This window comes from Scleropages formosus, chromosome 14 (genome assembly GCF_900964775.1).
Source record: "Scleropages formosus chromosome 14, fSclFor1.1, whole genome shotgun sequence".
Taxonomy (NCBI): Eukaryota; Metazoa; Chordata; class Actinopteri; order Osteoglossiformes; family Osteoglossidae; genus Scleropages; species Scleropages formosus.
The window spans coordinates 3886250-3913829 of NC_041819.1; the positions used below are offsets into that span (position 1 = coordinate 3886250).

Consider the following 27580-nt stretch of genomic DNA (forward strand, 5'->3'; position numbering starts at 1 on the left):
ATGTGCACTGCTCATAATGTAGTACTTTCCAAAAATAGTGAAATATCCCCATATAGATAAAGAATTATGTCAATTTCTGCAAGATTTACAATTCGACATTGCACATTCAGGTCAAGGCCCCCTGTCAGTGGCTGTTTCATTCTAAAGGTACTCCATATGTACGCATGGATGCCATGTAAGCATCTTAATGTAGTTTAGAAAAGCCAACTATAATATTGGATAATAGGCATTCTGCATTTATGAACCCAAGCTCACAGGACTGCTGTCAGCATTTCAGTATAATGAAACTAGGGATTATGACGAGATTTACAGCATGACAGCCAAGTGCAGAAGTGCTTCATATGCTTTCAAATGATTATTAGCAGGAGTAATGAAATACTTAAAAGGCCAAAAAAAAAAAACTGGTTCAGTTTTATTTAAACCATTTATATTATAAATGTTTGCACTGTAATGGCATTTTACAAATTTAAATTTACATGAGGCAGACACAATCCATTATACAACAAATGGTAACAGTCCAATAAAACAGCAGAGGTCCTTGAAATTACTAAAAAAAAAGATTAACCATACTTAACCATTTTAAAGGAAGACTGTTGAGATGATTAAGAAAATATCATGGAAATGTTACAAGACAGGCTACAATACAAAACAAATACACACACACACCCACACTAAAATTCATTTGCTTACAATTAAAGTCAACAAACATAAAAGATAATCTTAGGAAAGTTACAAACTGTCACTTAAAAACTTTTTGCTGAGCATTACAATAGGTCAAAAGGGCACATACAAGTCCCTGTCCAGTTTGACAAGATGATTAACATTTGTGAAAAATCATTTTAGTGAAAAATAAGTTTCAATGGACTAAGATTTATGAGAAATCCTACAAAAGGTTTTGGCTTCCAGTATAAATATTCATTTACACAGCGCCCATCATTGTATTTTTGCATAATTTCTCCAATGCATAAAGATTTAATTCTGGCTATATGCATATTTTAGGACATTACAAAGATTTTCACATTAACAAGGTTATAATACCATCACAGACATATAAAACAAGACTGCTGAACTGCAGAAACTAAAAGAAATTAAAATGGAGAAAGCTAAATATTCATATGAAACTCCAATGTATTTCTATATGTATATCCTGCTGGAATTTTATTTATGTGAACAACTTCCTGGCTTCTGCAGCTCTGAGTCCAGTAAATTTGGCAGGTTGTAAATGAAAAGTGAATTTCACATTGGAAGGAATGCCAACTGCAACAATCTGAAGAAGAAAAAAAGAAAACAAAATATCTTAAAGTACACAAACCAGTACACTAATCATCAGGGCTCACATAAATATAAAACTTTGATTCATATAGGACAAAGAAGGTGGAAGACAAGATTCACAAATTCAGCTTTAATTCAAGAAAAGAAATAAGACAAATAACACAAACTTGAGAACTCCAGAAATAAACTTCGTGAATGAAAGAAAACATTGTCCAGGGGTGATTTCACAAAATGACAGATCAACCATCCAGGGGCATCAGAGAGGTTCCCCAATTGCTGAAGGACGAAGGAGAAAAAGCAAAAGAGCAGATGAGAGAGAAGCAGCTGTGCACCAATGACACAGAGATGATTGAAAGACCAGGTGGATCGACCATAAACAGTTGAAGGTGTTCTAGTACAGGAAATGTGAGCAAGAATCCTTTTTATGGATCCTTTTACATGCCCGATTAACAGACTTAGATGATAATATGTGAACGATGCAGATGAAAGGTTAAACCTTTACTGAATAAAGAAAAAAGTTTTTACATGGGGGGGAGGGGGATCTGTACAGATGAAGACAAACTTCAGACCAGCAAAAATACTTCTTTGCAGATCAAAGCACACTTTATGCTAGCTTGGAGGAATAATGAACAGAGCGAGTGAAGTCGAGGACAAACTCAGACAGTTAGCAGAAGACAACTTGTTCACTGCAGCTCAGTGCTGACAACAGTACAGCTTTTGAAGATATCAGATTTCATTAAAACGTGGAGGGGAAAAAAAAAGTTAGATTCTGCAAGGTCAACAATAATACTACTTCCATTTTGTTAATGAAATACCGAACTGCTCTAGCAACCAACTATAAGCAAATAATGTATGTATTACGGCTCTAGGCTTCATTTCCCAAATGCATCGTAATATTATGATGCTTGCAGCTCAACAGAAAGTCAAAGAACAAACCATCATAATGCTGTGATGGTTGTGCAAAATAAACCACTGTTCATTAAACACTATGCAAGTCAATCTCAAAACATAATGGACAAGAATACAAGATCCAGACCAGTGCAACTCTGCAATTTTTTTCCATTGATTTCCATCAGTTGTTTTCATAGTTAGATTTGGTAATAACTGCAATGTGGAACTCCAAAGACTGTCATCATATTTTTGGTACCATGTGCTCTTGAAGGCACCTGTTCATTGTACAATTCTGACACTATAACTCACCATGGATGAAGACTTCAGCTATATAAATAACAATAGTACAATGCATTGTGCTGCAACATTTTATATCCAATACCATTCAAAAGTTACTTACTCACACAGTATACTGACTTTTCACTTGCACATACAGATATTTTAGAACTTTGCAGGTTTTGATTTCGGTGGCTGACAGTGCAGAGATCAATATGAATTTCTTACCACTAGTACAAGAAGAATCGCATTCTGCTGGATGCTACTGTGTTCTCGGACATGTTACGCACTTTCAGGTAGTTCACAAATCCTCTGAAGAACAGCAAGAGACCTGAAAAAAGTGGAAGAGATGTTCACGAATCTGTTCACCATTAGTAATCTTAACTATACATTTAAAGAGTTATATGAATAATACTGTAACATTAAAAAAATAAGCATATTTGCTCACTGACTGAAAGTCAGACTTCAAAAACTGAAGTAGTCTTTGGATACATAGTTTACACTGAAAAGGAGGAAAAATTAAGGCTCTCAATCCATTATTTTAAGACTCTTGTGTTTGAGTTAAGAGAGTCAAAAATGTTTATCAACAAAAACACCATCAAAAAGGAAATGCTTATAAGACTGAAAAATACTAAACATAAATTCAAGTGGAAATGGGCTTGATGCTTTTTCCCAAAAGGCCAAATTAACCACTTAGTCCTAACTGCTGAGATACAGCAGTAAAGCTTCTTCATGAAGTAAAAAAGACCAATACAAACATAAACGTGTGTGTATTTATAACAATTTGTTCAACCAAAAGTGTGTTATGCTGTAATGTTGAAAACTACAATGTGCATAAACACTATTCATCCACAGGATGGCGATAGTGCACAGCATCCCAAGAGTCGTACAGTTCACTTAAACTGCGCATGTTTAGGTAAGAAAAAGTGCTTACAATAAAAATCTAGTTTTAAAAAACGATAAAAATGGGTAATCAGCATCTGAAATGATACTACAACAAATAATGAATCACGATAATCAATGAAAATATCTGAATTTGCCATAACAGGGAAAAGAAATTTAATAATGTAAACATTTTTTTAAAATTTATACATTAATGTACTTCAATGTTTAACTCACCAAGCACAAGGAATATCCACCACAGCCAATACTGACCATTGACATATCCAGTAAAATAATCTGAAAACTAAAGCAAAGAATTAATCCTAAATAATGACTTGTGTTAGTAATCATATTAAGCATTTTAAAAATAAAAATGAAATGCATTCTTAAATTCTGCTTAGTTAGGACACAACGAAAAATGCTCTTTACACCTTTATGTGAAGAAGGTGAAGGGCCCTGGCAAACGTACCCGTACTATGAGGATCCACTTGATGAGGGAAAGTCCAAACCCACAAATCGCTCCGTACCTCCCTGCTATGGTGTTGGTGAGGCAGAAAGACAGGCAAAATCCAATCCAATTGAATAGGAAGGACACTTGTGGGGACAAAAAAAAAAAAAAAAGTTACTTATAAATACTCCAAGTACAAATATACAGTATTTCAAACAAATCACAATAATACATTTATACAAAATATAACCAACTTTAGTTGTTAAAGACTATGAAGAAAGTCACAAATACATATTTGTTTAAAAGTACTCAAACTTGTGATTTTTCTTGATGCAGGTTCTATTACCACTTCTGTCACATAAAGGTTAAAGAGCAATAAAAATTCTAACTGGTAATTAATAGACTGTTTTGTTCAGCAGCCACCATCTAGACAACAGTATTTCTGTCAATATCAAAGCTTGTAAGTCAGTTTGGCAAAAAAGCATTAGCTAAATTAACATATGTAAGTGAACTATCACACTGATCCCAGAGCATACCAACAACTAAAACATGTGGGTAAACTAAAGTCCTCTAGAAGTTCAGATCAAAACTAAATTTACATGTTTTTTTTTTCCGTTTTGTCAGGAAAACGTGTCTACACACACCACAACATTTACCACTCCTAGTGCAAACAAACTTCACTAGGAGGAAAACAGGATTACAGTACTCGTGCTCAGCTCACTTACTGAAAAAGGCTAACATGAATACTCCATCACCGCCAACTCTCAGTTGATCAGCATCACTGAAATCATCTTGTGGTGGAAAATCATCCTCCTGGTTTAAAAGACCACACACACAAAATATTTAACTCCATTTGTAAATACAAAAAACACTCTACAAAGTCTGGAGCAAGCAAACACCAAAGAAACATCTCTCAAGTTATCCACCTCTGGTAAATGCATAATTACTATAAATCAAAGTCAGTGGGGTGCTACATGATATCACCTGATATTGTACAAAATCATGTTTCTACATTTTATTGTTACAAACATCTCACACACCAAACTATATTCTGTGAACAACCTCAGAGATTTGCATTAACAGTATGAAAGTTCAAACCATGTAAAAAAGCTCAAAGTTTTGTATCTGGGACGGCTTGTAGTATAGTCGTTACAGCTGCTGCCTTAGGGCCTAAAGGTCTCAGATTTGAATCCCACTTCCAGCTGTAATACCCCAGAGCAAGGGACTTACTCTAAATAGCTCCAATGACATTATACAGATGTATGAATGGGTAAATAGTTCTAAGTGGTTTCATTTTGTAAGTCGCTTTGAAGAAAAGTGTCAGCTAAATTAATAAATGTAAATCTAAATAAATAATGCATACATATTGAGGAAACTGACCCCCATCCTAAATGTAAGCCTGCTGATATATGTGGTACGACAGATTAAGATGCTGCCTCAGCTCCTTTGCTGCTAGGCAGCTGTGGGGCTGAAGTCCAGCTCAAGGTGTGAGAAGTCTCCCTGCTTTTGCACGCCCCAGACAACACGGAAGAAAGTACTGGAAAACCATTAACATTCCTCCCTTGCTCTGGAAACCATGAGAGTTGTCACTATGAGTGGGACTCAACTCCACTCACATCATCCATCCATACCTAGTCCTCACTCCAGTTCTGACAGAGCACCAAAGGCCTGATAACTGAACACCATTCTTCACTTGTCATGTATGTAATACCAAGACTAAAAGTATACTTTAATATTTCTCACCGACCAGTAAATTGTTCTCCCCTTACAATGCCACCATTGTGTAGGACCCCAAACAAAACAATTTTGAAAAGCACTGCCCCCTAGTGAAAGTTGATCTCTTTTACACCATTGTGTATATTATACAGTATATTGTGCACGTTGTTGCCAAACTCTAGCCTGTGTACTGCACTGTCTTGTCTTGTTTCTGCAGTTGTCTGTTGTATTTATCTTTTTACAAAGTGCACTGTATGATTGTGTGGCACGGAGGTCCGAAGAGAAACAGAATTTCTTCATTCTCCTGTATGTGTAACTCAGATCTGAGGCAGAATGATCATAAAGTTAACTTTCACTCTACCTAACAATCTGAGATAGCCATTTTAATAGAACTGGCAAACATAGTAATGAGATGATCAGACTACTCTGAAATGCATACAGAAGTTAAACATTCAGCAGAAATTTGATCCAGTGATTCTCTCTGCATATCAAAATCAAGTACCAGTCAAATGTTAACTTTCTCATTGAAATCCAAGTCAGCCAAAAGGTGGACAGAATTCAAAGACCTCCAACTAATGTACTGTTAAAATACATAAACTACTTTCCCACAGCCCATGTGCAGACAGCTGTACATGGTGAGGGATTACCTGCTGAACCACATGCACAGTGGAGGCTGCCATGGCTGCAGCTTTGGCTTTTTCTGCTTCATCGTAAGTGGGCAAGGAAGTGGCAACACTATATGGGGGCGGCAGAGGAAAATCACTCTGAAAGCCACCATCTGTGGAAGAATAAAATAGAAGATCAGCCAGTCTAGCAATGAGAAAAATGAGACCAAGAAACAAACAAAAAAAAAAAAACCCTGTGTTTTGTATTTAATGAGGACCAGGTAAGGCTATCAATAGTACAAACATTAAGAGCCTTTTTCTTTTTTAAAACATGCTTAAAATAATTTTCTGTACAAAGTATGTCATAACTTATTTTCACACACAAGAGGTACCACACTAGATAATAAACTGAAATTACAACCAAAATGAAAATAAAAGTAAGTCTGAATAATACTATAGTGAAATCTGTAACTGCAATGCATTCTGTTTCTGGGAGAGGCTCCAGACTGCCATGACCCTGCCTTAGGATAGGCAGTTAACAGTAAGAGAGGGAGTGAATGAGTACAACGTGCAAATTAATACCCTGGAGCTTTGTATTAAATCATTATAATTCCTCATATTACAGAAAACTGAATCTAGAGAATTCAACTCAGACATAAAGAAAATTTTAAAAAACATACCATCATTACTGGAATGAAATATTACTTCTCTAAACCTACCAATCTAAATAACAAAACAGTAATGTGTCAAGATAATGTCAATCTCAGTTAAAAACACACTAATTTGTCACTGTTTTTGAAGTCTCTTATTTTTTGAGATTGTCAAAATACCTGGAGCTGCAGTTGCTCCCAGTCCTACACTAGTATAAGGTGGGGGCGGAGCCTCTGATTCCACTGGTACTGTGGGTTCATCAGAAGGGTGTGGGGTGGTGGTGGTGGTGGATACCTCACTTCTGAGGGACCATTCAGAGCGATAATCCTCATTGTTTAACTGGAGCAAACCAGAAAGAGAAAGAAATCATATCATACTTGATTAGAGCTGCCACCCTGCACTTAAAAGACCCAGGTTCGAATCCCAACTCCCAGACAACATACTTACTCGAAATTGCTTTGGCAGAAATTAACATCTGTATACATGCATAAATTTTTATAAGCAGTTTAATAATAACTAGTGTGAGGTAAAAGTAATAAAAAAAACTGTGTTGCCAGAATACCATGTTTGTACCATTTAAAAAAAGTACATTCTCAGACTGCCCTCAGTGTAAATATCCATGCTTCTAGTGACGCTTGCAACATTTCACAACAGCCATGGTAAATTCATCTGACTCAGAATAAGTATAGGCAACAAGGTAAAGAAATGTAATGATCATCTCTGTGGTCTACAGTTGGTTGCTGACTGTACAGCAGTCCAGGAAGTTTAAGGGCATGACTTAAGTTCTAATCTTGAAGTTGTTGTTGGCCTGAGTCCTACACACACACAGTGCTGTGTACCTGAGGTACCATGAGTTCCCATAGTAAAATTGCCCTGGCTGGTAAAACCCCGTCAATTACTTTGAGTAATATTAATTAACGGCAACATTGTTACATAGTTAAATATACCTAATAAATACTGCAAGAAGCGTGGCGTTGAAAAAACGATATCATTCATGATTCAGGAAGTGGAACCGAATGGGGTGGGTCAAGCCAAGGAGGAGAAGCGTTTGTTTCCTACAGTTCAAAAATCGAAACTCCATGTAATTCTACTTTTTTCTCATTTTTGTTTTTAAATTTTTGAAGTGAAGTTTAAGAACACAGCAAAGCCCGAGCTGAACTTACCACTTGGTATCGGCTGACCGCTTGATGACGCTCCATCTTTGTTTGTTGTGGGTGTTCGATGCTAGCTAATCATGAGCTAGCCAATTTTAAACCTTCTTTTCCCCTCTTTTTTCACCAGTTTGGCCAGGGACTGCTGAGAAATAAAATGCCCCTTGTTTCCGTAGTCTGGAACGACACAAAAATGTCTCTCATCTAGTTACAATAAAAACACTTCGTTGATAGAAAAATTCAAGTTTGAGTGTTTCCAAAAAAAAAAAAAAAGGCCTCAAACTGCCCATTGTCAGAATTCTGACGGCAGGTTACGTCATGTATACGTTGCTACATTCGCGAATTTAGGCCGCTGATTGGTCGTTTGATCCGCGCGACTACTATGTTTTCGAATGAGGCGTGTTTGGGGAGGTGTAGTGGTCGGAAGTCCACAGAGGTTTTGCAAAATTAGTTACTTATTGAGACGGATAGCAGATCAATGTCCATTCTGGAGAATGTTTGTACAAAGTATTTATTTTTGCTTTACGAGAACACAAAATGACTAAATCGCTATGGAACGATTAGGGCAACCACATACACTGAGGTGCATGCCATGGCTTTTAACATTCTGTGTGACAGTCAGTTGCGCTCTGTTGTACTCAGACTCTGTATGTCTGAATTATTTAAAAAAAAATAAAAATAAACTTGAAAACTGTACAATCTCGAAAAGCATCAGACCGAGTTTTACCTTAACCGGCGTCGAAGCGATTTCGAGATTTGTGATAGGCCAGTTTTTCCTTTGACATTCAATGATTCATAAGTTCTTTGTTACATTTCGTTGTTGGACAATTTACACAACAAGCAGTCTAAGTTTAGTCATCCAAACTATTTATCTAGACTAAATGGGAAAGGATGTTTTTTTTTTTAAATCTCGGAGAAATCAAATTTCTATTACAAAGTATACTGCAAAATAAGACTCGTTTACTTACATTGCATCATGGAGTTATGAGTAACGCAAACCTGAATGTTTCGGTCAAATTTTCCGTACAAATTTTGAAGTACGAAATAGAACCGCAGACTAATTATGGGTAATGGAAACATGTTTCGCAGCAGACCCGTACGGTCTGACGTCACGACGTCTGGGTGCCGTTCGTCTGCTCTCGCGACTCTCCGCGCGATGAGAGACGAGGTCGCCATGTTTGTACAATGAGGGAAGAAGAAGAGTGCTGGAAACGAGTAGCTTCTGCTGTCTCCCCATTTCATTTTAACTGAATGTGTGTTTTTGCAAGAGTGTACAATTAATTCAGTTTTAACACGCACATTGTTAAAAGTATTTTTCCGTACAACAAGCTCGTTGTTTGACGCCCTGCCGCCAAGTGTTCAGCCGTAGCTAAACTAGTTGTACTACTACTACTAGTACTAGTTAGTTGTAGAGTCGACTAGACCTGCACAACTCTTTATTATTATTATTTTTTTTTTGTCTAAAATGATCATAGAAGACTTGGATGCCTTGAAATCATGGCTTTCAAAAACCTTGGAGCCCATGTAAGTTGCTATGAATCAATTTTCACACAGCGTCAGTGTCAGAGTCCGTCGTGACACACGACTCGTTGAATCACTAGTAGTTCACGTCACAGTGTTGTGCCATTCTGCTCTGTTTCATCATACATTTACATTATAATATGACATATTTCGGAACCTTTTCGTGCACTAAATGTACCCCTCTACAATGCGGGGATTTGAGGTTTGATGTGCATTCAGTTGCCAATGAGTCCTGTGTGTGTTGCTAGGTGCAGGTGCATGATGAGTACTTATGGCTTAAGCCTTAAGTGAGGAAATGTGTACTTACAGTAATTTAAATATTTTAGGTATTTTCTTAATTCCCAGGTTAAAAAAAAAAAAGTTGCATTCTGATTTCTTCAGAATTTGACTGTTTTAATTGTTCCGTTATCATGTGTATGAGGTGTTATTTACGTGATCACTGATCTGATGTGGTGGTAAGCGCTGTCTGGTGTCTCTGGTTCCACAGGAATTTATTGTAATGCAGTGTTTTCTGTTCAGTTATAGTGTGTTAAAGGTTTGTTTATCTGTGTTTCTGCTTTTAATGTGCAGGTGGAATCTGCTTGGCCAGTGTGAAACACAGCAGTCAGTTTGTGGAACATTTAGGCTGTGAACAGTGCTGTGAATGCAAGACAAGAATTGCATTTTAATCACTGTTTACTAACTGTTCAAGGAGAGCATTCTCCCAGCCCCTACCATTTGTAAAAGGAGAAAAAGAAAAAAAAGAAAAATCCACCTGTCATGCTGCCTTCTCCTGAAATTTTATTTAAATAACAGCCTCTGTCTTAAGTTTCACATTATTAATCTGAAACGCATTTTAGAGTTACAATTTTGATTGTTTTTGTAGATAATATTACAAGAATGCTGTGGTCTTAAACTGGTTTTCTTGTTTATAGGGATCTTCCATTATAATACAGTTGATTTATTTTAAGATAACTTTAATGGCCAACTATGTTTGTATGTACATGTTTCTTATAGCTCTGTAAGCCTTTCTTTAGCATCCATAGCTGCTGCACTGTTCAGGCTTTTATCTTTTTATGTATGGGCAGCATTTTTGAGATCACATTCACTTTTTCCTATGTTCTATTAAGCAAGTAATTGATAATTATTCATTAAAATGTAATGTGTCATGTTTGTTTGCTCAGTGTTGAGCATTCAGTTAGAGTTTCGGTGAAACATGCAGGTGGATTAAGGGTCCCCAAAATTATTTTTTTCATGCAGATATGTATCAACCAATGACATATTTGTCCTAAACTGAAAAAAAGTAACTCATTGCTTTCTCATGGGTATATAAGTTCTTCTTTGCAGTTTGGTGGGTCTGCTGGAAAATCAAATATTTCTCGTTCATTCCTAGATGTGATGCAGATCCCTCTGCCCTTGCAAAGTATGTACTGGCCTTAGTGAAAAAGGATAAGAAAGAGAAGGAACTGAAAGCACTGTGTGTTGACCAGTTGGATGTATTCCTCCAGAAAGGTAACACACCAAGAGCACTTATGCAATAATTATTTCAGTATCAGCATGTTATTTTTTCACAAAAAAGCTTAAATTTACCTTGGACATGCATCTTTAAAATAATTCTGAAAATATTTAACTCATGCAAACAAGGCTAAATAAATCTCACCATTTTTGCCTACCTGCTTGATTTTTTTGAATCAGTTTGTAGCATTACTTTGTATTGTATTTCACCCAGTGCCTCATTGTGATGAAGTGAGATATATGTTTGATTTTTGGTTTCAGAAACACAGACCTTTGTTGATAAACTTTTTGAAGCTATAAATAGCAAAAGTTACCTGCCTCAATATGAGCAGATCTCTGCCACAATCAGAACTGAAGATCACCAGAGGCAAGTAAAAGATGACCTCAGGAAAGAAGAGGTAATATTTAGTACCCCACATCTTTGCTAACGGTTTCTGAGTTTACTTACTGCATAGCAACTGTAAGGGCAATATTCACTTGTCAAAGCAAGCAGTTTTCCTGAATGCTGGTGACTGTATGTATTGCATTATTTCGTACTTTGTATATTCAAGCATTGTCTAGAACCAGTTAATCTTTCTTTGGCAGTCAAACAAAGAAGATGATAGAGAGAAGAAGTTTTCAAGGAGAGTGACTCACAGCCCACAGCAATCAAGTTCCAGGTATCGGGATAACAGGTAAGAACATGTCTCAATGTCATTTCATTCTGAGGTTACGTTAAAAAAATTTTTTACAACACATTACTGTTGTTTTAAATCACTTCTTTACAATTTGTCAAACATTTTCTCTGAAACAAGAAGTCTTTTTCGTTTTACTGTGGTTAATGTACAAACGTCTTCCTGACTCTCCTCACCTCTTTTGCAGTGCATCTCGGTATGAAATGCTTTTCCATTTTGAAAATGACAATGTCCATTTCAAAACTTTTGAAAGGAGAGGGGATGAGCGCAAGAAAGATGACCGCTTTAGGAAGTGGGATTATGACCGCATCCCTTCAAGGCGGGATTCCTACCGGGATCGCTACAACAGAAGGCGGGGCCGCAGCTACAGTCGCAGCCGCAGTCGCAGTTGGAGCAAGGATCGTCCTCGAGACAGAGAAAGGAGTAGAAGTAGATCTAGAAGCAGTAGCCACTCCAGGACAAAAAGTAGAGGTAAACCCTACTTATTATGTATTGCTTTCTTTTTGCTGATGGGTCTATACTTGAAACTGAAGTGTTAGTGTGTAATGTGCTCAGTTTGTCAATTTATAAAGCACACTACCCCATAATTGCAGATGGAGAAACTGGGAGATCAAAATACGACCATGAGAGACCACTAGAGCCCATGGAGAGGAACACTCCGGCATCCCTGGTACCTGATGTGCCCTCGAGCCACTTCCCTGTCCCAACCATCAGCAGCACAATCACTGTCATAGCCCCCAAACACCATGGGAACAGCAGCACAGAGACCTGGTCGGAGTTCCCTGAGGACAGTGGGCCTCCACAAAGGAAGCGTTGCCGTGACTATGATGGTAAAAACAATGGATAACAGCGGTGTATAATGGTTGACAAGCATTAGTCACAAAGATGCGTGATCAAATAAGTTTATATTTTTGCATTACAATATCATTAAAGGGAAAATTCAGAAATGGCTGTATGAACTGTTGATTTTTGTGTTCCTTTAGTTAGCGTTCTTGTGTTATGCCTAAAGTTGCTTTGCGTGCTGAGCATAGGTTATTTTAAAACCTCTCTGGGTCCCGCTTTGAAGCGTTTCTAGAAATCAGAGTTATAATGTGAAAGGTCTTTTTGCTATTTCAGCTAATTAGAGGCAACTGACCAGTAATAATTCAAGTTGTGGGTATTGTCTAAACAGTTTCCTGCTTTTCAGAGAAAGGCTTCTGCATGCGTGGAGACATGTGTCCCTTTGACCACGGCAACGACCCTGTGGTGGTGGAGGACGTCAACCTGCCTAGCATGCTTCCATTCCAAGCCCAGCCTCTCACTCTTGTAGACACCCAGCCTCCTCCTGGTCTGCCTCCCCCTCAAACTCTTGTCACACCCCCACCGGTCAATCTGAGACCCCCTGTTCCCCTGCCAGAGACTTTGCCACCCAGCCTTCCTCCAGTAGCAGGTATGCTTAAGGGTGCTGGGAATAGCATCTCTATTGCTACTTTTAAACATCTTGTTTTTTGCTTAGCTGCTTTGGTATGTCAGCGAGGGTTGTTGTCTCACAGTTCGAGTACTCGTTTGACTTTATCTTTAGTTTGCATGTCTGTTTTGCATGAGTTTGTGACAGAACATACAAGTTTTGCATAATCATTCACAGGTGCTCCTAAACTGTTTAAAAAAAAAAAAAGTGATTTCAAGATTGTCCTTGTGACCTTCAGGTTCATGTATTCTAAAATATGTGTTGTAGGATTGGTTTAGGCTCACTAACTCTCACTGGTTGGTGAATTAATGAAGATGGATGAATGAAAGCAATGGCTTTGCCTGTAATGGTGTACTCTATGTTGTGACGCTTTACAGGTCTACCACCTCCACTCCTGCCGCTTCAGCCTTCTGGAATGGATGCTCCCCCAAACTCAGTCACCAGCACTGTACCCAATATTGTCACGTCAGGAATGCGCCTTCCTCCTCCTCAGGTGCCTCCCCGTCTCTTCTCACCAGGTATGGGCATCAGGGCACAACTGTACAGGAGAATTTTTTTTTTTTTTTTTTTTTTTTTTTTTTTTTTAATGACATCTGTGATATCTGGGGTATCTGAACCAGATTTTGCAGTCTGAATTCAATTCAAATTTTATTGTACCCTGCGTTTTTTAACCTTGGCATACTCCAGTCAAAAGTGTGAGTATACGTACAGGAAGCTAGTTCTCTGCTCATGCAATGTAGTTCATAAGTTTGGGCAGGTAATAAGCCGACGTGTCATACTATCTCTTCTGCAACAGTTTCCAGAAATCCAGGATACTTGTGGGTTGCCTTTGCTTTCACTCTTCAGTGTTGCTCAGATGGACTCACACTTTTCTCTGGTACTCAAGAATGTGTCAGCATTGCAAATGCATTGTTTAAATACTTCTCTGTTTATTCATGCTTTTTCCAGCTGCTTATGAAGCAGATGTGTATAATCCAGAAGCTCCCAGTATTACTAGCATGTCCAGACCTGTGTACAGACACAGAGTACATGCTCAGAGGCCCAACCTGATTGGCCTGACCATGGGAGAGATGGACCCGCCACATCGAGGTATGAGAAGCTTTTTTTTTTTTTTTGTAAATATATGTTCACTTTGGTAGTCAGTGCACTAGGATTTAACTTTATGATGCTCTGTGTACAACATTTTGACTGCATGAACATAGGTTGGATGAGCCTGAATATGAAGGATCTGCATTTCTTTATTTCTCAGAAGGTTTAGATGTTTAGATAAAAAAAAAAAAAAAAAAAAAAAAATTTCCCATTTTTGACAAGCAGTAACAAACATTTTTCAACAGAAAACACTGTGAACAACAATAGCGTGAGGATTGTGGTTGAATCAGACAGGCGAAAACGATCTGCAGATCCAGCTGATGGAGCTCTTGCCAAGAAACTCAGGTTTGACAAATCCACCGTCTAAGTTCATTGTACTGAAGTATCCAAAGTATGTATTCTGTAGTAAAAATTATTTTGATGGCTGCTATAGAATTGCCATATTTTGGTTGCCACTCAACTCCTGTACAGAACTTGTGGATGTTACTTGTTAGGTATATGTAGGCACTGACAATTTCCAGTTGTGCACAATGAAAGTTGTTATTTATTGCAATCTAGCTAGCTCTTGTGGTAATTTTGCAGAGGTAGTTGTTACACTTGTCCCTTGGGGGGCAGTGTTGTACAGTAGATTGACTTCAGCAAAGGCATTCTTCAGCTTGTGAGACTCATTTTTAATATGTATTGCTAAGATTTTTTTTTTTCCTGGCCTAATCTGTATTTAAACAGTGTCTTAATTACCATTTTGATTAAATGTGTTTCCCTCTCTTGATCCTGCCAGTTCATACAGTGTTATTCTTCTGGCTGAGCTGATACTTTCTATGTTTTATGCAGACCTGGTTTCAATAAGCCCAACCACCAAATCTTCTACAGACGGGTACCTTTTGGATCCCAAAATGCCAAGCTGTATGTCAGACAGATTCCTGCAGAACTCAACAACATTGCCAAGCTTAATGGGCACTTCAGTAAATTTGGGACCATTGTTAACCTACAAGTAAGATTTTTCCTTTCCATTATTCTCAAGCTGTGCGATTAGGTAAACTGGAAATAAGTGCTAGCTAGTTCCAGCTAACTGAATTTTTTTTCTATAATATCACATTTATTGGACCATGTGACTTGTAATTTAACATTTGATGGTGTATTTTCTTTTATATGAAAATACATGTTACAGGATGGAAAAATATTTTATTAAATACAAATGAATATACACTAAAAGAATCAATAATAGCAGGTATTCTATTGTGGTTCATGGACTTTTTGCATCTACTTTTCCATATGTTTTTGTACCATTGCAGACAGCTGTACAAAGTATTCCTGTGAGTTGTAGCCCCCCCCCCCCCCCCCCCCCTTGTTACCCAGTGTAGAGTGCAACATAAATACCTTGGAATGAGTCCTGTCTTTCTCTCCAGGTGGCATATCAGAACGACCCGACATGTGCCCTTGTTGAGTTCTCCACACACGAGGAGGCCAAAAGAGCTATCCTCAGCACAGAGGCTGTGCTGAACAATCGCTTCATCAAGGTGCACTGGCATCGGGAAGACAGTGCAGCAGTGGTCCAACAACCCCCGCAGCACCCACAGACGGTAGGTCCACAATGTTCACTCATTAAACTGCACTGTGGCCAATACTGCGTCTTTAGTTTGTGGTCCATTGTGACTGTTGATGACTCCAGACTGGTTTGTCTTTGAATAAGGGCCTGCAGGCCACTCAGCAGCCTGCCGTCTCAGCTGTCAAGCAGTCTGTGAAGGACCGCCTGGGTCCACTCCCAAACACCAACTCTGATGTCCCACAGGAGATCCAAGTATGCCTTTCTGCAAAGCAGCTTTAAATTTGAGTTCGCAAATTTACACACCTGTTAGCTTATTTTTTAAAAATTCATCAGAACAGTTCTAAATTTTAAAATTTTTTTTTTTTTTTTTTTTTTTTTGGACTTGCAGAATGTCGAAAAAATTTCTGTAAAAAGTCGATTGGGTTTTTCTTCAAAGTCGACAGCTGGTGTGCCGGTAAGAGTGATCCCGTTCCGTGAAACGTCAAAGCTAAATGTCTCTAAACGGAAGCCAAAGTTGCATGTCTGAGAGCTCGTTTGTTATACTTACCTTCTTCCTCAGGTATTTTCACCTTCCACTGGACTCAAAAAGACTGTTTACAACTCATACCCATCTGTTCTGAAAGCTACTCTGAACTCTGTGCCTTTTGTGAGCACTGTAACCTCAGCAGAGACTCTGAAGAAGAAACATGTACGTAATGCGTAGTGTTGCAGTCATGGCTGTTTTCCCCTCATCCTTCTTTTAGCAAACTTCAGGTGTATATTACGTACATTTTGTTCATCTCGGTAATTTGCTTCTTTGCAGGAAGCATTCAGGCTCCAACAAGATGTTTTGAAGAAGAAGCAGGAAATCTTGGAGAAACATATTGAAACACAAAAGGTTTTTTTTCCATAACAGTTTATTTTTTCATTAAATCATTTGGAAATTCAGATGGTAGACTTTAGTCTTTTTATAATTTTAGATTGATTGTAATCTTTTAAAAGTTTTCTACTTTTATAAGTAAGAAATGAAGTTTGCGTTGGGGTAATTATGAAATTGCCATAGTTAAAGTTTATAGATTACTGCAGACAGATTAAAATTCTCTAACTTGATGAGTAAAACCTATTTTTAGGGCTTTAAATCTGACCTCCACTTATTAATGGTTTCAGTTGCTGATATCCAAACTGGAGAAGAACAAAACTCTGAAACGTGAAGACAAGGCCCAAATAATGGAGACACTGACAACTTTGACTACAAACATAACAAAACTCCAAGCTGAAATTAAAGACATTTCAAGTCCGATGCATCTTAAACCCACGAAGAGCAAAGCTGAGGTAAAGATCTTAAAGCTTCTCATGCATTTAGTTACAATACCAGTGGAAAGTTTGTGTACGCTTGCTTGAAACCAAGTTTTTATGATTGTGTCAAATTGAACCTGTATGACAAAAATGTAAATGTATGAGAAATGTACACTTTCAGTGGAAATGAAAGTGTCTAGCATTTAAATGAAATCATCACCCAAAACAAACTTGTTTCAATTATTATCTATAAAAAGTTTGTTGTCAGTTATGGAAAAAATGTTTTCATGTGTATTCACACTGGCACCGTATGTTTTGTACATTTAAATAATTGCGTAAATAGCGATGCATAAAGTTCTGTGTATTTGTATATGCGTGTTTTTGCTTTTTGCTGCAGGCACAGAAGGAACTGCTGGATACTGAGTTAGACCTCTACAAGAAGGCGCAGGCTGGAGAGGACACTACAGAGCTGAGGGCAAGATATACACAACTTCAGTTGGCCGTAAGCCATTTTAAATTATTTTTCCCCACCATCTGTGTGTTGAGGCTTTAAAGTTAAAACTAAGTTAGTATATCTAGATATTAATAAATAAATTGTCTGTTTATTACACTTCATTGCATTATTTACAGAAGTGAGTTTTTTCAGGCTGTAAATAATACACAGAAGAGCTAACTGTACAGTTGGTAGAGTGAGAATAACGGCTCTGACATATTGGGGCCCACCATGAAACATCTGCCACAGGCGCTGTTGCTATTACACATTGCACTTCCTGAAGTTTTCTGCATCATGTCTCCCTCTGTTACCCTTCCCTGTGGAGCCTTATGTAAATCCATGTTTGACATTTGAGTCCTTTAAATGTTTGTCTCTCTTTTTTTTTTCCTTCCCGTTTTTCTGTCTCTCAGGCAGCCAAAAGGGGCATCTTGGCCTCGGGTCGTGGACGGGGAGCCAGCGGTCATGGTCAAGGAGCCTTACGGGGTAGGGGGCGAGGCATTCGAGGACGAGGCAGGGGGGCTCCGGCGCATGCTGTCGTTGACCACCGGCCTCGGGCATTAGAAGTTTCAGGTTTCATAGAATCTGACAAAGTGGACCTGCTTCCACACTTTGCTGTAAGTGATTTCATTCTTCTGACTTTTCCAGACAAATTACAACTGATGGACAGAAATATAAATAGATATTTAGGTGATACCCCATCCATTCCCCCCCATATATTTTTGGGCTTGGGTTTGAAGGGAACACTTGTTGCTGCTATTGTTTCCCTTTTGTCCCCAGCAATTTGGTGAAATTGAAGATTGCCAGATAGATGACTCCACCAATTGTGCTGTCATCACATTCAGAACAAGGGCAGAAGCTGAATTGGTAGGTTCTGTGTATAATCTTTTTTTTTTTTTTTTTTTTTTTTAAAAAATAACACAGTGACATGAGGATGATAGTTATGTGCAGTGAGCCATTTAAATGTTTCAAAGGGAAGTTGTAGTCTTTTACTGAACTACTACTATTAAAAAAATAAAGTAACAATGAGACGAATGCAGGTATTACTGCAATTCCTGGAATGTCAGCATAGCTTGAAATTAATCTAGCACTGTAGCAGATCTTTAGATGAAGGCAGTGCATTTACTAACATGGAAATTACAGTATGGTCAGACTTTCGCCCATGTTTTGTATTGTCATTTCCATAGACGTTGTCACTGTCTTGTTCCAGGCTGCTGTTCACGGGGTGAAGTTCAATAGTCAGGACCTGAAGCTGGCTTGGCACAAGCCCACTGCCCCACTGACGCCAGCAGATGCTGAAGAGGCTGAGGCAGAGGACGAGGAAGTCAGTACACGCATCCAAAGTGCTTCACGTCTCTCTGCACTGACTTTTTTTGTATCTGCATTACAAGATCCATTTTACATAGACTACTTGTGTGTCACATTAATCCTTTAGTAACTGCTTGGTGAGCCAGTACTATGTTCAGTTAGTCTTGTACCTTTTATCTCTTATGTTTTTTTGCTTTATCTCTAGTGCACAGCTAAATATTCTACTTTTTTTGTTTTGTTTTTTGTGAAAATTACATAAAATTCAGTTCTAATCTTAATGTCAATGTGTAATGTTGCTGTTGCAGTTCCAAGTGGATTCTTTGGCAGACAGTGCTTTGCTGCAGGATGATGACGAGGAGGATGATGACAATGAACCACGTTCTTGGCGCAGATGAGGAAGTTCGAAGTCTTTGCCTGAAAACCACTGAAAGACTGTTTAAATTGTTTTCATTTTTAACGGTTACCTTTGACTGGAGAGTTTAATAGTTTTTTATAAAGGTTATAGCCAAAGTTCACTTCAAGTTTATTGTACATATAAATGCTGGATGTGGAAGGTTTTCTTTTTTAATATGTCAGAATTCACACCGTATCTTTTTTTCATTTCAATTTGGTCTCCAGAATATATGGCCAGATGTCTTTTGAGATATGGTTCCATGTAATGGAACGAACATTGGATACTTAATGAATGTGTGACATTCAGAAGCAATCATAAAACTTATTTTGGTAAAGTTACTAAGGTTGCATAGTAGGCTTTACTTTGATTAACATTTTAGTAGTTAACTTTGCTGTACATGTTTTATTATTTTTAATTATTTGTATAATGGAATTCTTTCAACCCTTTAATTTGAAATGGGGAAAAAAAATTAAAGTGGTCTGCTTCAAACAAAAAGCTGAGAGAATTAAAACAGTATTAAAGATTAAAATGAACAAATGCAAGACAAACAATTTCAACCCCCCTCCTCCCCACAAAAGATCAAAAATCAGTTTCATTTTTATATGTATTTCATGCATACAAATGTGTGCAAGAACCGATGTAGCTCCTGTGGGACCAAGGTATGAATTTAGAATGTGTGAATATGGTTCTAATCTAAAACAATTAAACAGCAGTGGTATAATTGAAATATTTAAGTCAAGTTTAGATTTTAAAATAAAAGGACTAACCACATTCAATCCCCTTAAAACTTCTTCCATGTTTAAATCTATGCATTTTTACTAATGTGTTATAGTGCCAATGGCTCCATACAGATAAGCAATATCCATTGGAAAGTAATATTGAAGTTACGTTGTTTAATGTCAAGCGCTTTCATCGTGCAATAAAAGCCCACTTTATGAAGTGAAAGACTAGTACCATGGTAGCTTGACATTCGTAGAGTGGGGTGTAGCTGATATAAAGGAACACTGTCACTTACCAAGGCTGGAAAGCTACTATGAGTAGAACAGTACTCACTGGTGTATTTGGACATTTCTGAACAAGTGAGTTACAAGTCAACATCACTAGTTTAATTCTGAGTACTGCCCAGAAGTCCATTTTACACATTGGGATTTTGTGTGCTTTTTAAATATGAATATCAATGTAACCTTGTGGAGGCTTTGTGCGAGAAGTCAGCGCTGTGATGCTACAATGAGCACAGCGGAAATGTCCGTCAGCGCTGCTGCGTGTTCACCTTTCCCTCTCCAGCCACGCTCATCCACTCCGTGGCGCCCGTCACTGTCTTTGGCATCTTCGACCAGCGCCGGCCCCCACGGTGACAGATTAGCCTGACTTGGCGCTCCCTGCAGCTCCTGTCATGTCGCATTTGCATAGGAGAGGATGGATAACCAAATCAGCACGGCGAGGAAGTCGTCCCGCACTCCCACCTGTCAGCGGCCGCTGTTCAGCTAATTGTGAAAGATTTGATTTGCTCCCCCTTTGCTGTTTTTCACAGAGGTCCCCTCCTATAGTGTGCTTCCTTAGCCATTGCTCTGCATGCGATTTTTAAACAAAGTACTCTTGACTTGTCTCACGGGGTTACTTATCCACAAGTTTTCCACACCAGCTCATCTACATGCTTACGTTTATGGTGGACGACGCAAGTGGATTCCTGGTTTAATTTTTTGCGTATTCAACAAAATTTTAACTTGTGCTTATTACATGGTGAAGCAATGACTAGTTAATTAATAAAGCAGCTCCTAGGCTGTGGGTTCAAATCCAGCTCAGTCTGTGAAATTTGCATGTTCTATCTTGTTTACAGTGGTTTCCTCCAGCTTCATCCCACATTTAAAAGATGTGTTTCTGGAGGACTGGTACCTCTGAATTGTCCTTAGTGTATGCGTGTGATTGCAATGGACTGGCGTCCCACCCGTGGTTTATCCTGCCTCGTGTCCTATGCTTCCAGCATAGATGCCAGACCACCATGACCCTGAACAACAGGTTATTGATACTGCATGGATGAAGAATGGATAAAACCGCAGTGGGGCTTTGGGGGTTCACCACGTACACAATGGAAACGGATGACACGCCTTGAGATGTGACATCAAAAAAAAAAAGCTGTGTGATTATGGAGAAAGCTCTGATTCAGTTTCCCAAACTGGTGTGTTTTACATTATTTCTAAAGATCACAACATTTTAGCCGACAGGGAAAGCGATTAGTTTCCATCGTCACCCCGTGGGTAAACGCAGAGATCCTCTGCCCAGTGTGAAGAACACATAAGCTAATTCATTTATGTTTTGTACCTCGTTTGTTAAAACTCAGAATTTCTAAATTTGTGTCAACAAGATAAATGGACTTTCAGCCTTGTAATATGTGGAAATAATCTGATGGATGAGCCTTTCATATTGTCTAAGCTTTTAAACGTTAATTTATCCAGACCGTACTAAATGTTGTTTTTTTCTTTTGCACATATAAACACCATATTCAATTTTCTGTTTTGACTGTAGGTGAAGTGATAATAGAAAAATATTTAAAAAAAAATGCAGTTATAGAACAAAAATGAAACTTTGCATTTGCTCATTGTTCATATATATATATATATATATATATATATCCAGTATATACAATCAGTTTCATTGTAGAATAGAATGATTTACAGATTCCACATTTAGACACTTTATATTTTGAATGTAATATAGTATTTATATTTTGTTTAGATAGTCCATGAAATTGGAGATTATTATTATTATTATTTTAGTAGTACAGTAGTGTTTATGTATCTGCTCATTTATATATTGTATTAAGAAAACTGCTGTGGCCTTTTCTTTTCCAGTACTGTGCGTAACTGGACAAGTTTTGTTTATGCAGTTTCCATGTATTTCAGAATGACACTTCTTTGCTCACTGTGTCTTAACCTCCTGCCGCTTCCAAGGAATCCTCTTTAATATTTTATGTGATCATGGGCTTCCATAAGCAAATTTCAGTCCCCAGAAAGTTCTACAGACACATGATTAATTTAGTGTTTATCCCCGACATCTTTTAAAAACAAAACCTCCCAGCCCCGAATCAAGCTTAATTTGACACAAAACCATAAATCAAAATTAGATGAGATTCAGCATGTGAAGAATTCCACCCTGCCAGTTCAGAGCAGTCAGGTTTGATCTCTATTCCAATTGAATATGCAAGAGTTGATTTCAAAAGTAGACTAATTATTCCGACTCATATGGAAGACCAAGATGCTTTGGGTCCCTGAAATGCATTGTAAACATTTTACAGCGCTCGTCTGATCCATACGCAGATGGCTGACTGTAGGCCACTTTTGACATATATGACACACATTTATAATATTTTTACTATTTTTTCCCTCAGAACTATCAATCTAGCCACATGTAATTTGTGTTACTAACAGAGATGCTTGTTCTTTGCACTTTAATGCCCTATAATTTGTACCACGTTTCTCCTCTGCACAACAAATTCTGCACAACTCGGTGGCCAAACAAAATTAAATCCATATATCAGAGAGGGACTTTGGTCTTTTTTATGCTGGATGATTTGTCTTCATAAATCTAGTTTCACACCTCTGGTTTTTACTCATAATACTACTTGGCATTTTCTGTCTTGAGCCATAATAAATATTTTCTGTTTCTCGCTGTAAGTGCAAAATTAATTTCCTCAGACTGGTTATCTGGACAGGACTGTAGTCAGGGACCCAAAGCAAAGGGCACTGGGAGGTGAACACCCTGGACAGGAAAGCCGTCCATCACAAGACACAGACACACACACACACACACACACACACACACACACAGTGGGTCATTTAGAGTGACCACTTTGACCACATGTGATAAGAGGGAAGGAAAAGGACACAAACTCATGAGCAGTGAGTTATTCCCACAGAAACAGCGCTGACCATCTACTTGGTCCCAAAGCTCTGAAAGCATGAGAGGAGCTCACTGTACACCAAATCACTGCTGCCCCAAGTGCAAATTTATACATTTTTTAAACCAGTTTAGGCATTGTATTATGAATGTACATTTCGTAATAATACAATTACGAATGTATTACCCAGATTACAATATTTGTGATGGTCATGTATAATCAGTCTTTCTTTTCTTTCTTTCTTTCTTTCTTTCTTTCTTTCTTTCTTTCTTTCTTTCGGGCCAATTATGTACACATAAAACAACATTTAAAACTGAGTTTTTAATTTTTTTATATACCTCATGAACACAAATGTAAATGCGAAGAATTTATGTTTTAATGGATATTTTTATTTTATTGTCTAATTTTGTATTTTCTTTAACTTTTTTTTTTCAGTTGTAGTGTGACAAACTGAATTAATTTATTTACAATTTGATGTATGTTCAAAGTTATTATTTTCTTGTTGGACTCAGTGTAAGAGGGTGAGGTTATCCTTATTAACTGAGTGATTATGAATATTTTGATTTGGATAAAAGTGTGCGCTAAATGAAAACGACTTGGTTACTTATACAGTAACCAACAACTCAAGTTATTGCCCATTTTTGCGAACGCACATTAAAAGGTATTTGAATCTATTTCATTATACATCAAATTTAACATGCATCATCACCGTAACAATCAAAACAGTGCATACATGTACGTAAGGTGCCGAGTCAAACGGGGCCCATAGCATCCACTCGCGTGGTTTTCAAGGCAAGTCAAGGGAGGAACAGAGGTGGTTTGCCAGGTCCTTCCTCAGAACAATACAGTATATGCCTGCACTAAATTGAGGCTAATAACACATATAACTACAAAGCCATAATTTAAATTGGGTAAGAACCAAAAATTGGTAATTTTCTAATTTACTGACCTGTTTGTTATTAATATATTTTCACTAAAATGTTATATTAAATGGGTTTGATCTTTGTGTAAAAACAACAAAAAAAAAGTATTTAAAAGTACATTTTCATTGTCAGTGACATGTATTGGTTTACTAAACAGTAGAGGGTGCAGTGACACAAAATCTGTTCCAGACCCATCACCTCCTTCTCAGGGGCTCCACTTTATACTGTATGTTCAGCTTCTAAATAACATTTACTGTGTGTTTTGTCTATGACTGCTCAGTTTTAAACTCTCCATACAGAAATCATTGTAAATTTAAAGTAAACTTCACACACATATAGCAAACAGTGAACTCTTCTTCCTTATGTTATTTTCACTTGCTGCCATAATGAATTTTGAATGAAGGTATCATTCGGATCAGTTTACCACGTTCGGTCCGGCACCACGTTTTGGAGCCGTTTCAAGGCATTCGTGAATAAGCGGCGAGGGTTCGTGTGCTTGATGTGTTCGCGGAAGCCCAACACTGCAGGACTGTGAGATGAACTGAAATCTGTCCTCATCACCAAGCCCATCCCAGAGACCCTCACGCCAGTCACGGTAATGTGAAAACACACCTTGCGGATTATCTGTTTATCGCCATCCCTCTCCGGCTTTGCCTGCTGAGTTTCAAGCAGGGTCGACAGCGAGAAGTGGCAAAATGGACCTGACAACATGTAATAAAGGTTAAATATGGCATTTTAATGATGTCGTAGTGTGCAGTAAGCTGAGCATCTGTGAGCAAATTGTAAAAAAAAAAAAAAAAAAAAAAAAAAGTGCATATTATGCTTGTATATCATATGCCTATTTAATCTTGTATTTGAGGTTATCAGATATTTATTATATCACAAATAACTGCAGCTGAAGTTCAGGCACTACTTAAATGACTAGATATATAAATCAGTTGACAAATAGGCAAGTATGTAAGTGAGCAAATAAATACAAACATTTTTATCTCTTGGCAATGATTCTAGCAGTGTGTGCATTTCCTGCACTTGCCTCCTGTTGTCAAATAGCAGCCCGGTATTTGTTCATTAATATCTGCCGCCAGGCTGCTCTGTGGGGATGGGGCTGTTAGTGAGCGTTCACTAGTCCTTCCTCACGCTTGATAAGCACTTTTGGCTCGAAAGGAAAGGCCTCCACAGCTACATCCAGAGAGATCAATCCTAATCTACCGTTTCCTGGGATCCCAGGGCTCTAATAAAGAGACGCAAGGGAGGGGGCCGGCCCCGTAACCCCGGCCTGCAGCCCTCTGCGGCTATCTCTAAATTAGCTGACTCGAGGACCTCCCTGGTAATTGCATTAGTTTATCATTGCAGAGCACAACGTATTACTTTGGACCTCTGCACGGGGTCAGTTCTCACCATCAACCAAATATCAACACGAGAAATTTTTGAGTTCCGCAACACCGAACACAATAAAGATCTTAATTTCCAGTAGGATTAGATTACACGCTGATACATTTTACTGATTTATGCGCTATTTTTATGTACGTGATGGAGGAATTGTGTGGCTTTATTTCTCAAGAGTTGCTTAATGCAATTCGTACCATCTATGGTATGGTAGGAATTGGTGTGCGTGTTCTCCCCATGTTCCCTCATGTTCATGCTAATTTTTTGTCTAATCATCCAAAGACAATTCAGGTGAATATCAGAGTGCATAAATGTGTATTTGTGTGTATGACCTTTGATGGACTGGCAAGCTGTTCCACGTGTGCCCCATGATGTACTCACCTTGTACTTCTTGCCATGGCTCTGAATCACTGGTGGGATCAGTGAATGGAAGAAATTATTATTATTATTATTATTATTATTATTGCAATTTTATTCATGTTTGTATTTCTCTGTATTGTTCAGGACACATTCATGCAATTACACACAATTGCAGTCCTGTATATACATTTAAAATGAAGAAAAAAATCAAATGGGCATTCACAGGACATGAAATACTCAAATGATAAAATTATCCATTTTTATTTTTTTCTTAAGGAAAAAAGTGCCACATATAGCAACAGCATAAAAGTAACAGCAGACATCAGCGCTAAAAGTAATGCCTAAAAATGATGAAATTGTCCTTTTCCTATCGGATGTCTGATGATGGGCTCAACGTTAGCAGCACAGGACATTGTTTCAAAAGTCCATTTGTATAACTATGACTTAACAAGAAGCAGCAGAAAAATGCATATTCAGAAACCAACAACTGACATTAATGTGAGGGAAAGACATTTCACTGTGATTTTCACTGCCTTGTCTGTCATTCACGTCAGCTTTACGATTTCTTTGGCTCCTCGGATGGATTTCGTGGCCCAGACCATAGGATGCATTCCAGCTTCATTCTTCCATTGCCTCACGGGCCTGATGCTTTGCATATTTACTGCCCATAAATCATAGTGCTGGCTAAGATTGTGGTGGAGTCTCAATCTTTTCTTCTAGATACACCTCTAGCCTTTAATTAAAACATGTATTATTAACATTACTATATTTAAGGCATTTTTTGCATTGCTATAACTTTTGCATTAAGCATAAATTCCCTTTTAATACCTCCATTATTTCTGAGGACTGGGTAAAGCTACGCTCTTTCACGCACTTGCCATTTTATATGTTGATTGCAGACTTCATTCATTTAGTTTTGTCTGCTTTAAAAAAAAAATGTATACCTGCTTTTGGCTGCTTTAAAATATAAATTAATCTTACTGGCACGGATTTGCTTTATTTAGTTTTCCCTTGCATTCTAAGATCAGTATTAATTTCTGTACCCATGAACATTTTGTCTGAGAAATATGAGATAATTTTATATGAAAATTAAAAAAGGCAATGACTATTACAAAATATATAATTCCAATTTTAATTTTTATCTTAAACTTAGTCACAGTATTGTTTAACCTTTTCTGTGGAAACATGAATAACACCTTAATGCTTTACGCTGACTGCACTACAGAAATATCTAGACAAATGAGGGGAAAAAATTAATTCTCAATAAAATTGTCTGTTGCCTTTTAATGCTTCTTTTTCTTTTCCAGTCACCCCCAATACTATGGTCTGGCAGCTCACAACACGACCATCAAGCTATCACTGATGTCTAACTGATGAGACTGGACTTGTAATGCTGATCTTATTGATTCTATTGATGCAATTTACTAGGAAATTATTTTAAGACCTCAGATTCATTAAGAAGCACTCTGTTGTCAAGGAATAGGTATAGTTTGATTTTAACAAGGGCAAGGATACATTTGGGAGATACGTACAAGAAAGCATATATATAATTCCAAAAGAATTATGAAGCACGATTTGATTAATCTGAATTTATTCATTTTACCCATTTCCTTTCCATTACAAGATGGGAGTAATGAACACTGAAAAGGTGAATAATCATCCTTTTCCTTGTCAATTATACATAATTTACAGTTTCAATATATAATTTATAACAGCTATTGAGCGCACTGCTACATCTGTCCCAAAAACAGGATTACGATCTTTATTTCACCTACACCTATCTGACCTACCTGGCCTTGTCTGACATAGCTTTGGAAAAGGCCATACCTACCTTAGTGCAAAAGTAGTCTTCGTAAATTCTGTTCCACTGTGGAATTTAACAATGA

General features: G+C 37.8%; 2 protein-coding genes across 3 annotated transcripts; one reads left to right on the forward strand and one right to left on the reverse strand.

Moving 5' to 3' along the window:
* Positions 1 to 448: 448 nt before the first annotated feature.
* LOC108918491 (NEDD4 family-interacting protein 2-like) lies at positions 449 to 8947 on the reverse strand. 2 transcript variants are annotated; one of them, XM_018725819.2, is made up of 9 exons: positions 8861 to 8947; positions 7905 to 8069; positions 6921 to 7080; positions 6133 to 6263; positions 4495 to 4582; positions 3791 to 3915; positions 3559 to 3625; positions 2668 to 2770; positions 449 to 1267 (listed from the first exon to the last, which is right to left on the reverse strand). In XM_018725819.2, the coding sequence occupies exons 2-8, from the start codon at positions 7938 to 7940 to the stop codon at positions 2670 to 2672; spliced, it is 708 nt and encodes a 235-aa protein (XP_018581335.2). In that variant the 5' UTR covers positions 7941 to 8069; positions 8861 to 8947; the 3' UTR covers positions 449 to 1267; positions 2668 to 2669. The 2 variants fall into 2 exon arrangements, with proteins under 2 accessions (XP_018581335.2, XP_018581325.2); XM_018725809.2 differs by lacking the exons at positions 449 to 1267; positions 8861 to 8947 and adding an exon at positions 1294 to 1548 and having other exon boundaries at positions 7905 to 8177.
* An 85-nt stretch (positions 8948 to 9032) lies between these two features.
* Positions 9033 to 20055, forward strand: LOC108918484 (RNA-binding protein 26-like). Its single transcript, XM_018725787.2, has 22 exons — positions 9033 to 9416; positions 10786 to 10904; positions 11169 to 11305; positions 11493 to 11581; positions 11835 to 12052; positions 12175 to 12411; positions 12768 to 13010; positions 13406 to 13546; positions 13977 to 14117; positions 14363 to 14462; positions 14949 to 15108; positions 15524 to 15697; positions 15808 to 15915; positions 16052 to 16117; positions 16223 to 16351; positions 16466 to 16540; positions 16810 to 16974; positions 17336 to 17440; positions 17842 to 18045; positions 18209 to 18295; positions 18639 to 18752; positions 19042 to 20055. Exons 1-22 carry the CDS (start codon positions 9358 to 9360, stop codon positions 19129 to 19131), a joined length of 2961 nt encoding a protein of 986 aa, XP_018581303.1. The 5' UTR covers positions 9033 to 9357; the 3' UTR covers positions 19132 to 20055.
* Positions 20056 to 27580: the final 7525 nt, after the last annotated feature.

Coding starts and splice junctions, on each gene's coding strand:
- LOC108918484 (XM_018725787.2), top strand. CDS start 9,358: ATGATCATAGAAGACTTGGATGCCTTGAAATCATGGCTTTCAAAAACC. Junction 16,975..17,335: donor CCACGAAGAGCAAAGCTGAG/GTAAAGATCTTA, acceptor TTTTTGCTGCAG/GCACAGAAGGAACTGCTGGA. Junction 17,441..17,841: donor ATACACAACTTCAGTTGGCC/GTAAGCCATTTT, acceptor TCTGTCTCTCAG/GCAGCCAAAAGGGGCATCTT.
- LOC108918491 (XM_018725819.2), bottom strand. CDS start 7,940: ATGGAGCGTCATCAAGCGGTCAGCCGATACCAAGTG. Junction 7,081..7,904: donor CGGTCAGCCGATACCAAGTG/GTAAGTTCAGCT, acceptor GGTTTGCTCCAG/TTAAACAATGAGGATTATCG. Junction 3,916..4,494: donor ATTCATGTTAGCCTTTTTCA/GTAAGTGAGCTG, acceptor TGTCCCCACAAG/TGTCCTTCCTATTCAATTGG.